The 14,708-nt window shown below is 42.9% G+C and overlaps 1 protein-coding gene across 1 annotated transcript in view; it reads right to left on the bottom strand.

Annotated features, from left to right (window-relative positions):
* The window catches only part of grm4 (glutamate receptor, metabotropic 4), a 122,568-nt gene that overhangs the window by 100,005 nt on the left and 7,855 nt on the right, over positions 1–14,708 (bottom strand). Inside the window, exon 2 of the mRNA XM_029502060.1 lies at positions 13,003–14,075. Coding sequence (XP_029357920.1) covers positions 13,003–13,581 — 579 coding nt within the window. The 5' untranslated portion in view covers positions 13,582–14,075. The remainder of the gene's footprint in view (positions 1–13,002; positions 14,076–14,708) is intronic.

Here is a 14,708-nt window from a genome sequence, read left to right as displayed (position 1 = left end):
TCTGGTTGAGGCTGGCTAGCAGCAGCTACTGCCGGACTACCGGACTATGCAATACTGGCTGATTCCTTTCAGTGCAAGTCGTCAGAGGGAGGTTATGGCCAAAAAAGAACAGAGTTGTATTGTGCCATACAGGTTAATGCTGTTATGCAAGGGACACCAACATATATTGTAAATATAAGGTATACTTAGTAAATAAATATGTTTTATTTACTGTGGGTAGATCATTTTGTTTTGGTCATTTAAAAAAAAAAAAATTGCCCGCAGGCCAGAAAAGTGTGGGCACCCCTGATTTAAAGGCAGCTATTCCTCCCAAAGCTCTGCATTCATTTCCTTATATTTTTAAACACATGCATGTGACTGCAGGCTGCCGAGGGGATGAATCCACCGTGTGTTTGTTATGTGAGCGGAGCCAGCCAGCGGCCGGGCTGTGGCCTGTATCCACATCAGCCAGAGGCTGCTTCCACGGGAGCATTTGTTCCCAGATCTCTTCCATCACGGAGCGCGTGCTTTACTCGTGTGTAATGGTCCCTGCCCTGCACCGCTACAGACCGCATTCAGTGTGACAAAACGGCATACAGAATCAGATATGGGGGTGGGGGTGGGGGTGGGGGACACACACAGACACACACACACACACACTCTTCCACAGGTCCATGGCCTTTTCACAAAGACACCCCGACTACAAACACATTGGCTGGAAGCACTTGGGGGGGGGAAACATGCCCACATCACTAACATGCCCACGCACTCGGGAGCTGGTGTGCGTATACAAAAGGAAAACACACAAGCAGCGTTTGTTTGCGGGTGTCTTGGCACTGTTTGGCATTTGTCGACATCAGTGTCAGACTGACAATCACTATAGGTCAAACCAAATTACCCGTTGTCTGCAGTTCCCCGAGAACAATCTGGCTTAAATAATTACTCACTCAGCCAAACTCTAGCAGCCTTGGAAATACACCGTGGCTTTTTTAATGTTCAGAGGACATAATGTTTTTTTTAACTGGATGTCATTTGAGGGGCAAAACAAGTGCCATAACAGGGTTTAAGTTCTTTCTCCACCTTGGTCAATTTGACATTACGGCATCTTGACAGTTGATCTCTGCTGCTCAGCCAAGCCGCTTGATAAGAAGTGCTCAGACTTCCCAAAGACAGCTAATTATGTTTGTGGGCACAGCCTGGCCTTTTCCCGGTCTGACACCAGTCTATTACGACAGTTATCAGTAAGCAGCTGTAATCACCTGTACAGGAGTTGCGGGGATGATAAGGATGAAAAGAGCATGGTTTAGACACCAAATGCAGACCCCTGACCATCAAAGATCAATAATTCATCTTGTCCAATAAACCACAACCGCCTCTTGGCTGTCAACAGATATATGAATGCCCAATGTGCTTGGGATCTTTCATGATAAATGGTATTCTGTGATCAGCAGTTTGGCGACGCCAGCACAGCCGACACATCTCATATAAAACGTGTATGCCATGATAAGGTATGATAAAGTTTTTTGTTTGTTTTTTTTTTTTTTTTTTTTTTTAGACGTGGCTTCTCTACAGGAAGCGGTATGACACAATCACATCAACGATCCATCTGTGAATCCAGAATTGAAAATATTTAAAGCTTGTACAGCTCAATATTAAAATCAATACCGTTCCAACATGCCAAAACATCGCCATGGCTACAGAAGGGGCATCGGCACAGTCTGAAGGGGAGGGGGGGGGCTATTTGAATGGTGCAGAGTGGACACATCTGCCTCCGCTATCAATTCACAATCAAGACGTTACAAATGCATTAAGAATCAGGTATTTACAACAAAAAGATGACTGAGTCATCTTAGTTTGCACTTTTAATTCCCTTAGAAACACTTATTTAGATGCCAGGAAAACAATAAAACCATTAGAGCTGCAATGATTAGTCAATTAATTAAAAAGCAGAGCAACAAAGTGATGTCTGTTTTGATCATTAAAAAAAAAAATTGAATTAATTAAACAAAAAGGTTTGCTGGGTCCAGATTTTTAAATGTGATGAGTTTGAATCTTTCTTGTTTTGTTTTTTTATATTATTTATTTATTTGAAAGGAAATATAAATATAATAAATTCACATTTTGGGATATTGATTGATGTGAAAACAGCAACATGGACTGGAGGAAATCGAGCGTGTAGATTTTTGATAGTCAAGTTATTATTACTGGATCTAATCGCAGTCCTAATTTGTACAAGTTCCACTCAAAGCCCTGAATGTTCAGTTGCCAAATGACCTTTACTCGGAACAAGTGTATCAGCCAGCTAATAATGTGCAGCAGTGCCAACCATAAAGGCAGCTCAGATAACCAACGTTTATAGCCACGGGAGGCAGGAGAGCTTAGGAAATCAAAGCTTGGGGTTGGACAACAGCAAAACACCACATCAGGTTCCAATCCTGTCAGCCAAACACACAAATATGAGGATGTGGTGGATGCCGGCTGAGCAAAAGGTGGACGGTGGGAGACTGGAGAAATATAGCCTGACTTCGGTGTCAGTCATGAGATCTGAATCCAACAGAAAACCTCTGGGATATATCAGAAACAGGCAGATTGGCACCATGAATGCGGTGCTGACAAATTTGCAGAACTGACGTGAAGCAGTCACGTCAATGTGGGCCAAAGGAAACTTTCCAACATCTTGCGGGATCCATGCCACAAAGAAGTGAGGCTGCTTTCAGAGAAAAGGGAGGCTTTGCACAGTAGCAACATGACATTCATAATAAAGTGCTCAGTGAGTATTTCACGGGTCTCCGGTGCCAAATCAGTCAACCTAACTATGTCTGCATTGACTTGTCGAGTGAAATGACAGAAAGAGGAGAAATTAATTCCTCTTCATTTGGTTTTTTCCAATGGATCTTTATAACTGTCAAATATGAAATGAGTCTTGAATAGCCAGACGAATATCTGACATTTGCTGCTCTTATTCAGTCACACACACCTTTTTCTTCATATAGAGGTGAGGTGGAGACAAGGAAAAACTGGTCAAACACAACCGACACACACACCTGTGGGCAGTTTACAGCATCCAGACTGACCTGACAGCTGTAGAAAACTGAAGCGTCGGGACAATCACTTCTCAACACAAATCCTCTGAACATGGTTGGACGATATAATTATGAATTAACATACAATATAAAAAAAAAAAAAAAAAAAAAAAAAAATCTTACTCCGCCATTTTTTCTGAATTTGGTGATGTAATTGTTGCTATTTCGGGTCTAAAACCAAAATAGGAAAAAGAAGCACATTCTTTGGAGCTGCCTCGAAAAATGTTAATTATTTTTTGACACAAATTAGAGGAAACTATCGAGTCATGAACAGATTATCATGACACCAAATCACTGGAGGATTAAGGGGGGAGAGTATTTTGGTTTCTGGCTTAGACTTGGGGGGGGGTCTGAGGTGGTTCACTGTTTTTGTTTTGTTTTTTAGCAATGCCCCTTCCTTCCTTTGAGTAGGCTGTTCTCATAATCGTAGATAATCTTCCACTTTTAGTTTCGTTTTCAATCTCAAGGCAATTATAAGCATAAGATCAAAGGTCTAAAGGCGTAAAGTCGACAGCGATTTGATGAAATATTTACAGTTTAGCCTACGCCAGTCACATATAGTCCTCATTCATTTGTACTAAGCCCTGTTATCCAACTCAGAGGGCTTATTTTTGGTATCACAGACACACACCACTGATTGTTGTCACTTTTCCAACGAATAAACATTGACAGATTCTGTGAAGTAATACACAGCCAATTTACAGACCGTTTGTTTCCATGTTTAAAAGGAAAGCGCGTCTATTAACACAGGAGGAATTTCCAAGTAACAGATATACACAATTAAAATTGTAAACAAACAGCCTGCAAGAGGCAAACGCACATATGTGTTCAAAGCCTGACACACACACACACACAACACAGACAAACACAAGAGTTTCTGGTGTGTGAAGAAAAACTGACAGATGGAACTGGATCCATTTTTCAGCTCCTGGAGACACAAACGTTGTCACGTCTGATGTGCATGGACAGCCGGTCGCTAGCATTTGGTGAGATGACATCACAACTAAAGCAAAACGTAATCATAGAGCTAAACGATATAATTACACAGGATGCACAGCATTCATGGGAAGAGGCCAGCACCTTCATCCAGTAATTTTGTCTCTTTCATTTAAGCAAAACAAACTGTGTTAAAAAAAAAAAAAGAACGGAAGAAAACACAGCATGAATTATCACAAGAAATGTATGAGCCAGTCCTGATTTAAAATATAATTGAAATCACTTTCAACTTTGAAAATAAAACTCACTCTTTGTCATATTCCTACAGCTGTTGTGTGTCCAGACAAATGAGTCGCCATAAATAAACACTTAATCATCCATCAGTAAAATGAACAAGTGGAAAAGCAAAAATAAAGTTAGATTAAGAAAAATATTCATGCTCCTAGGGGAAAGGAAGCTGTTTAATAGCACATGTTACCACTGAAAAAGAAAGAAATAAATAGTTGCTTGAGTGGTCTGCACATGCGATCTTCAATTAGTGTCCCTCACACTGCAAACACCATATGACATCCAAGAGCTGCAAGCTACAAGAAGCCTCTTTAATAAGATTGAAAATCAGCAAGCGTACAAGTCTGTCACATTGAAATTCGGAAATAAACCGTATAAAATGAATCACAATAAAAAGGAGCAAATCACTATTGTTCTTCAATTCGACCCAAGCGTCTGTAGCTGGTGTTTACACAGATAATCCAAATTCACTGGAATCTAACAAGTCAGGAAATAGATCTAACAAAGTAAAGTCCAGTTTCTCAACCCTCTTAAGGATTTTTTTTTCCATTTTATTCTAAAACATGAGGCACTTTGTAAAATTTGCTTCAATGCGACCTCTAAAATTCAGACAATTTATGACAGTTAATGACAGCGATGGTTGACACATAGCTGGAATAATGGTTTCCACATTTGTGCTATGAATTAGCGGCACCGTCACAATGAACAACTCCAGCGCAATGACAGCTACTTGAAGAAAACTACCACAGTCTACAGTCTGCTTTATAAATCCAAGAAAATACCACAAGTGCATTTTTTCTGTGCTTGTTCATACACACAGTTGGAGTTTTTACGCATTTGGCTCCAAAATTTTCAAAATTATTCAAATAACACGGGAGTGGATGGTTGTTACTGGACATGTCATATATCTGTTGAGCGTTGTCAGCGGTGAACTGGTTAGAGACATTGCCCCACCTGCTTTAAACGTGGCCATGAATCAACAGCCGATGCCGATAAGTGGTACCAAACAACCTTCTGCCTTCAATCCACTCTCAAGACTCGCAGAAAATGGCCCAGCAAAGCTATCATCATCATGTGAAAAGAAAAAAAAAAAAAAAAAAAAATTTGGTTGCAAGTGAGGCGGTGTGATTTGGGATTTGGTCCTATCAGGCAAAATATAAAAAAAAAATAAAAAATAAAAAATAAAAATGGCGAGAGAGACAGAGCCTTGGGCTGTAGGTGCTGGTACGCTGAAGCCTCTCTGATGGTCAGATGAAACAAGAGTGTACCAAAAGTAATCATTTCTAAAGGAAACATGTTCATTAAATATATATTTAAAAAAAAAAAATGGGGGGTGGGGGGTCAGTAACAGTGCTATTACCTTCAGCTCCCGGGGTGACTCACACGACTGCGGCGAAAATGGCTTTCACTACAAATTAATGACACCCTATAGAATTTTTCCATTTATGCTGCCATTTCCCTTTCTGACGCAATAATGATACAGTTAAGTCTTTTCAGTGCACTGAAACTTGTCACCGTAACATTCAGCTACGGTGGCGTAACACTGCATGAAGTCCACTACGTAGAATATAACTAATTGATTTCACAGCAGTTCTGACTTCAGTTCAAACACGTCAGCTTGTTGCATGAAATTCATCAAAACAGTGAGAGTTTGGTTGGGGGGGGGGGGGCTTCCGGGTGACGCAGTCAGTGGGTAAAATCGTATCGTCGCTGGCTCACTGAATGAGTGGGCTTGGTTGAAGTGAGATGCCTCAATGGGCCGATACTAGTTTATCTTGATTTAGCTGTCATTCCCCCAAATGAGCAGCTAAATCAATTGTGACACGGGGCCGTCACTCTGCTGTGTCACTGGAAGGTTTATGGGCGTATAAAACCATCAGAACAAGATGAGATGAAGCATGAAATTCCAGGACATAAACCAAGTCCCCTCCCCCACCAACCCCTGCTCGCCATACGAGGGCCATTATGGGGTTAAAATTAAAAAGGGAGATTTAGTGTAGGATTGGCTAAAGTAAAAGAAAGCATATTATTTCATGTGCTGTTTATCAGGTCGCTGCAGTCTTTGAAAGCGTTGGCAACCACAGTGATGAAACACTGTAAACGGGCTAATTTCCAGCCAAGAAGTGATGAAACTCTGAAAGGAAAATGAGCAAGTGTCGTATGAAATCAGAACACTTATGCGAGATTTCAAGGATTGTCAGCCTGAAATTCCCCTCACACATACAGGAAAACATGGAGAGCAACAGTAACAGTGCCGTTGGTGGGTGTCTTTCTTCACCACCCCCTCTTTACCTCTAAGATTTTCATTACGATAAATTTGAGCTGTTGTAGTTCAGTCGCAGCAGTTGAACTTGAAAAATATTTGACCAGTGTTGTGAAGCTAAAACGTTCGCAGCAGTGGAGGGTCCGCTGGGGGGAAATTAACATTAAGTTGCTAAAAGAGGCTGCAGAAAAGCAGATGGTGAGCACCTCTGGGAGAGTGGTGCTGCGGCGGAGCCTCGACCACACAACAGCTGCAGAGTGGATCAGCTCGCTCATTCAAGGAATCATGAAAAGGGGCCGTCAACTGCTAACAAAATCTGCTCGGCTCCTCGCAGCTCTGTTTCGCTGCTGTATGCGCGCACTTTGAACGAGATCGACACTGATAGCTTTTACCTCACCAAGCTGTCACGCCGAATGGCAGCTTTAGAAAAAGCGACGCACCCACCCACTGCCACCTTGACTCAGGGAAGGAGCAGCAGGATAAGCAAACATAAGCAACAGGCTGCGTATTATTATTATTATTATTTTTTCTTGAAACACTTTATTTTTGTCTAGATGCAAAATTTCTTTCTCCTTCTCAGATCCACTCAGTGAAAATGTGTGCTTTCGAGGGAAATGAAATAACAAATCGCTGTGTAAAATGTGACACGTCTCGATTGTTTGTATAAGATTACTGTGGCTGAACCGACACACAGAATACACACATTCTAATGCGTCTTAAAAGGCATTATTCACCACAGTTCATTATTTACCAGCTTTAACCAGCAATGTTATGCAAAAATCTCATAGGAAGGGGGAAAAATATAAACTCAATAGTTGCTGAAATGGCAATTGCTGCCGCTTGAGTCTTATCTCCCATTATATACAATTTGCTTTACTTTCTGTTGACAGTTTGAGCATTCAGCCCTATTAAATTGAATTACGTTTATTTCAGCAATACCAAGCATGAGATGTGCGGTAAGAGCCGAGTGTGGGTCAAATGTTCAAGTATTTACTGATGTTTTGTTTGGTTTTTTTGTTGCTGTTTGTTTGTTTGTTTTGTTTTGGTTTTTTTTGCGCACTTGTGAGACCTTCATAAATCTCAGGTGGACAATTTGTGATCACGGCACAGTTTATATGATTTAAATAACAACTCGTTAACTCAGTAGGTCAACCTCTCCGATGTGAAACGTAGACAAAGGAGCATGAACTTCAATGGGCGGGTAAATGTCAGAATGCGTGGGAAGCTGAGGGCATGTGTACTCTTGCATGAAGAAAAAAAAATAAAAATCACTTTCTTCTACTTTTATTCCTCTAAATGCATGTTTTTTGTTTTTTTTTACTCTTCGGTGGTCCCTGTACTACTGATTCTGGCCCCTTCGTTGAATTTGAGATGTTTTGTCCAGCCAGCTGTAAGCCGTAACATCAGAACAAGCAGCAAAATGCTTTCCACTGAGAATTAAAGGCCAGGACGCCCTGAGCTCCTTATTCCTGGGTCGCTGCCTCTCCATTGTGCTGCCCGCGTGCAAAACAGAATGAAGCCAATGAAGATTTGTCACATTACTGCTTTACTGAAAGGGAGCCAAACTTTTTGCTACAGCTGAGGTGAAAACGAAATCCCTGTCAGGACCCACCGCTGAGATAAACACGCGTAATCGAGAGCGATAGACTTGCTCGCATAAACTGTGCTGTAGTTGATGTGTGTCAACTTTATGAGTGCATCTGCTCTGCAAATGAATAATGTAATCAACTGACATAGCTCGTCTGTGATCACGAATTATCTTTTCCCCAACTGCTTGTCACAGCAGCTCTCGTTTCACAGAGAACTACACTAAAATGTTCTTGAGCTGGAGCTCCTGGTCCCTGTGTTACTGTTACATAAGGTTGGAGTAAAATATTCATCAAGCTGCTCTGGACCACATCTGTATGCAGCCGAGTGCTGAGGAAACACTTTTTGTAAACCTGCTAACTACACCAGGGTGGCAGCTGCTGCTGCTGGGTTTAAAGTGGCTTGCGTGCAAATGTGCTTGATAGCTTTTGTGCGCACTTCTGCCAAGTGTTTATATGTATGTTATGTGTCTGAGTGCAGCAGTCGTGCATATGGTGTGTGTGTGTGTGTGTGGCTGTAAAAGCATACAGTAATGCGCATGTCTTAATGTCTAAGAGTCTGCCTGTCTTCATCAGTATGCTGAGATGGTACTCGTGTGCATGCATCGCCCTCCATTTAAAGCAAACATTTACGTCTCGCCGCAGTGCTAGCAGACCTGCTTGTCCGTCCTCTGTCTGCATGCTACATCAAGCAGCAAAATGTCTTGCAGGCGCAGGGCGTTGTTACGAGACGGCCGTAAAGTTAAAAGCTTCCGGGGCCATCAGCAGCTCCATCAGGGGCCAGGAGAGGCAGCTGGCGCTGGCTGACCTGTGGATCCCCGGGAAGCCATAACTCAAGACCCCGTCTAAATGACCACACACCACTCTCCATTAAAGGTTTACTGTTTAATCTATAAACCTGACCAGACTGCTTTACATCATGTCAGGAGCCTACTCTCTTTTTTGATCCTTGTAATGACTGTTATTCAATTAGAGTGGATGCTGATAGATTGGCGACTGCCTTGCAAAGTGTTTGATTTTCAATAGTGCGACTAAGAAGCCAAGTGGTAAAAACTGTAGATGAGCTGACGAAATCTCACTCAACCTGGCCGTCTGACTGGGGCTGCTTTCTTAACCTCTCGCTGCCTGAGTGTAAGAAAAAAAAAAAAGGAAGTGGGGGGGGCTTAAGAGGGGAATGCTAATATACTGTACACATGGAGGATAAAGCGAAAGAAGATCAGAGAAATCCAAATTAAATATGCAAGGACACCACTTACGTGCATTAATGAAGAGAGCCGGCGAGCTGTGCTAATGACAAAGGATTTGAAGCTTCCATGCGAGTTGGATCAAGAACTCGCTACTCGAGACGCTCATTACTGCGGCCTACATCCTCTTGCCCGGGTGAGCGTGCATATACGCATATTTTACACGCGGAAGACAGAGTGAGACACAGAGATCATACACACGGCTTTGCATGCTCAATAAACACACCGCTATATGCAGTGCACACCCATAAGTCAACAGATATACGAGCCAAAGACCCGCATACATAACATTCAAACGGTGCACAAAGTTTAGCATGACAGTGAAAAGCGGCACACATTCCAAGATTCTGCAATCAAGGTAATTATAAGAAGAAGAACTCAAGTAGAGATTGCTGTGAGGTACCGCATTGACTTTTTTTTTTTTTTTTAAAGCATAAAAACTAAGTAACACCACACTTAAGTCTACGGCTGTAGCCAAAGCAAGAGTTTTCCCAAATCGACTCATCAATTTGAGCCAGTATCTTTTTCAGTCTACTCTTGAGGTCTGCTGCTTTTTGTCATCTAATATTTAGCTATCACGACATCTGACCTAAAATGGTGACTAATGCTAAGGTATTCATGGCGTCCACCCATTTGTGCTACGGTGCAGCACACCTACAGACCAGCCGCCCCACACCGCCGTCCTACATGCGAAATCTCACGTTTCACCTCAGGACTCACATTCTCTCGGCTTCACTCCCATCGATCACAATGTGTGTGCGTGTGTGCTGGCTGAAAAAAGCCAGATTTTCCACTGTGAAATAAAAACTGCTACCTAATCAGGTCTCAGTAATAATCTCCAACTGCACTGCGGATCGTGCCGAGCATGTCGACCTCGCTAGAAGGCAGCGGAGGAAGCGGTGCCAGAGTCCGGTCTGGTTCAGCGGTGGTCCAGCATTTGGCACTGGGAATGTGAGCATTACAAGTGCGAGTGGAAACAACCAAAAAATGTGCACACGCGCCGCTGCTCTGCCTTTCAAAACACGCCACCTGTTTTGCATTTCAGTGGTTCAACTATGTTCTGTACTTTCTATTATTGGTCTATAAAATGTCAATGCATCCCCATTATCCGGGCCCAGAAATGTCTTGGTCCCGTGCAAACCTGTTCGCTGGATTTATTCAAAACGTAAGACCAACAGGTTGAAACTGGGGATATTTAGAATTCAGGATTATTTTCCTGCTGATAAAATAGAATGGTTGTTTCAGTTCTACCAGCCACCGTCTCTTCCTCTCTCAACACTGAGAGAGGCTGCAAAAAGGAGTCACATTAAACCGAAGTCTATGTGAAAATGGCCCTACTTTTCACTTTATGGATTACCTCCGTAAATGTTTTCCCAATCAGATTATGATCTGAGTCTCTAGTTTCAGCGTACACAATACATCTTGGTATTATTTTTTTATTATTATTATTATTATGTCCACACGGCTACCATAGCATTGACTGTTCTGGATATAGCAACCAGCTTGATGATCAGGATAGAGCACGGGCCTAACCACGCCCCCCTCCCCAGAAATACACATTAATATGTGATTTATGAGCCCTAACTGTGAGCGGTTCGGATCTGTGTCCTACGATTTGTTTTCCTTTTTTCCATTTGTGACGGAAAAGCAACATGCGAGTCTGACCACCCCCCCCCCTCCCAATTGCACACTTGATTGTGCTCGTGGTGGCTGTCTTTGAAGCATCCCTCCGATTGGCTCCAACTGTCACAGCCAAGATACAGGGAGGGCTGACAGAAATGGAGGGAGTAATTTTAGTTAAAAAGCGGAAAGAGCACGACCAGCCGGCAGACATAAAGAGCACTTTATCAGACAGTAAGCAAACAAATACCTAAATAGTAGCGCTGTTGCCGATGTCAATGATAATATTAAGAAAAAAAAAAATGCAAAAGAATGCACAGATGAAAGTTAATCGTTTGTTGTGCTTAACTCAGGCTTCTCTTGTATGTTTGTGTGTTTTGTTGCCTGACTTGAACATCTGCCATCTTACTGTTTTCCCCAGAGGAGCACAATGAAAAACACTGACTAAGTCTTTTTGCACTTTTTTGTTGCAAAATTAGTACTTTTTCTTTTTTTTTGCATTCAGTTAAAATCAAGACTTTTAATTCTTTGTACAAATCTCCGAGTTCTCTCACATTAAACTTCTCTTTGTAAATGCCTACATTCATTTGGAGATAAATCGACTACATACGCTACTAATATAACAGAAGTGTGGGAAAAGCACTTCTTCTTTCTAGGGGAGGTTTCCATTTTACTCAGTCTATACTATTGTTTCGCCCTTGGGATAGATCACTGAGGTCGTCAGATACATCCCTCATTCCTCAACAGCTCTACTTTCTCCTACCTATACTGTTTCAGAAAAAAAACAAAAAAACAAGATGGCTGTGGCCACATTACCATCTCAAGGCTTGGAAGCAGCAGTGAAAAACAATGAAATGAGGGGTCATTTTTGACAAAATGAAGTCTAAATCTGCAATTAGTCAGCTCAGGGCTCCACTCATCAATGACCACCCAGTCAAAATCCAGAGAGTAGTCAACACCATTAAAACTCAATCCAATGACGGTAAACACCTGGCCCCTTGAAGAAATTATGAGGAATAAGCTGCGGGGGCCTCTTTATTGCTCAGCCACCATCTGACCCGATGAGGTTTTTCAGCGTGACAAGAGGGAATATTGCCTGAATTAAAAACGAATTTTCATGCAAGATCAAGGTGAAGGGAAACTTTGGAGTCAGGATTATAATCATCTTTTTAACAAGATGCGAAATACATTTTGCAGTTGGTTTTGAAGTCTCCGCGTTATCCGAGGAAGAATCCTTCGCTCTAATTAAGGTGGAGTTTAAACAAGCCACTACTCTGCCAGTCCCGCTGAAAGTGATTTGAGTAACATCTTTGCTAAAAAGTGTAATTGTCCGTGAAACAATCTCAGACACACACAACAGCACTTTATAAAAAGTAATTCCGTCTGAAGTCAAAGAAAGGTGTATCATTTTGCAGTGAGTCGAGCCTTAAATAGAGCAATCGAACCTTCAGTAATGTAGAAAGAACTATTAGGTTTGCCTTGGCTACTTCCATAGAAAATAAAATTTGATAATTCATCAAACGTCCAAATGTCCATGGACAGATTTTGGTTTTCCCACAGTGTAAGCAGATGTAAACAGTAAACTGATTGGAGGAAAGGCTGTGGGGTAAAAATGAAATCAAGTAGGGCCCTATTAATCACATCTGTATTGTGACAGGCAATACCTCTCACTGCTTAGCAACCAACCCCTCCAGGGTGAGTCGTCGGAGAGATGAGATTTGCCAAGGGATTGCCTCGCTAAAGTTATGAAAGCAGCCGTAGTTTGGCAGCAGATATCTTGCACGCATTGTTCTCTCGCGTTGTACAGCCGCGCGTGTCGTTATCATCAGTCAGCGTTATTAGTGATTCAAGCAATCATATCGAAGCATCAATAAGGAGAAATCACAATAACAGTTCGTTGTCATGCAGTAATCATCATCTCAGCAAGCGAAGCTTCTGTACATTTTATTCATAAGAAAGAGGCTAAAATCAAACCAAGCCAGGCGGCCGTGCCGATGTCTTACCTTAAACAGGCGTAGTATGTTGGCCACCATGATGGAGACGGAGCTGGAGGAAGCGCCGATGACGCCGACCACCCTCTCTGGTTTTGTGATGATGGGGGCTCCCCCGCCCAGACATTTGACGTCCGACCCGTCTTTCTCAATGAGCGCCTGCACGAAGGTGAGCGACTGCTCCAGGGCGTGAGTGTCCCTGGAACAGGTGTCCAGGATGCGCGCTCCCAGAGTGATGTTAGGCAGCAGATTGTTGTCATTATTGATGCGGTCGAGGGCAAAGAGCATGGCCTCCAGTCTATGTATTCCCTTCTCCTTCTTCAGCTCCCCACACGGCTTGCCATCGTGGCCCCTGGCGTGTACCGGGAAGAGCCCACCTAAGGAGATATCCCCATCTATGCGGATGGAGTTCAAATGCGTGTGGCCCGGTCCTTTGGGCTTGGCAGCCTGAGCGGCCTTGAGGGAGCTGTAGAGAAGCAGCAGAAGAAGAAGCGACAGCAGCGGCAGGGACAGGCTGTTTCGTTGACAGCCGATCAGCCGGTCCGGTCTACACACCGGTGGTTGAAACATGACCGCAGCCTGGGCACACATCGATGCGGTAAAAGCAAACCCAGCAATCAGAGAGCGGCAGAAGCCAGGTATTATTTTATGACAGCCAGAGGGTCAATTGCAATGCCTCTTGAAGGAGTTGGCACGGAAAAGGCTTTCGCTCATGTCTCTCCTCTCTCCCAGGCATTCAATTAATGGCGAATATGAGCTTGGCTCTTTCGCCAGGTGTTAATTTGTTCTCTCCTCCTCTTACGCTGCCTCACTCCATCATCGGACCACAGTGGTCGGCAGCTGCTCTTGTCTTTGCCGTTATTCACAGACTTGCCTATGGAGATCCTTCACTTGGGGCATTAGGAAGAACAAAGGTGAACGATAATCTTTTTTTTCCCCCCACTGTCTCTGCCTCCCTCTCTCTGTGTTTCTTTCCTCTCCACCTCAATCAGAAGTTTTTAATCTCCCCTGTTCCCCTGGGCAGGGATTTGGTATATGTCAGAGCCCTCAGGCCCGCTTAGGTCCACCGGCTTCAGAGCGAATTCCTACAAGATGAAAGAGAGAAGTGAGACAGTGGACAGAGAAAACAGAAAAAAGGCAAATGGATTTTTATTGGTATGAGCATTTCAATGGCTCTTTTTTTTCCCCCTTCCTTAACCTTTTTACTTCAGCCTTATGCGTAATAAAGAGACAGTTCTGCTTCCAAAGTCATTCCTCTCTCTCTTATAACAATCTTCCAACATCCATCGCTGTGAATTCAAAAGGTTGCTTAGGACTCTCAAGGTTGACAGGGCTGAGAGTCACATCCCACGTTCTTCGCTCTCACCTATCAGCCTTGCCAGGGCACTCCATCACAATATGTTGACTTTTCTTTTTTTTGGCTCTTACGGTATGCGTGATATTTTTGCTATTGATTCTACATGAAACGCACAAATTGAATTGAATTGACTATTTTATAGTGCAGCCCTGTGCTGTTAGCACCGCAGGTCACAGTAGTTTGCTGTACTGCATTGGTACGTTCCGATCAAATTATTATTTTCAATATATCACTGCTGCTACATTCTTCAAGGCCTGTCACATCATTGGAGACGTTGACGGTCTAAAGGCAGGATTGAATTGGCTGAAGGATAAAGGTAATACTTATGTGGGCAAAACGGACCACTCCAAAATTACCTTCG

Source organism: Echeneis naucrates, chromosome 5 (assembly GCF_900963305.1).
Source record: "Echeneis naucrates chromosome 5, fEcheNa1.1, whole genome shotgun sequence".
Classification (NCBI taxonomy): Eukaryota; Metazoa; Chordata; class Actinopteri; order Carangiformes; family Echeneidae; genus Echeneis; species Echeneis naucrates.
Note: the sequence above shows the minus strand (reverse complement) of the source record. Positions and strands in the feature narration are given on the sequence as shown.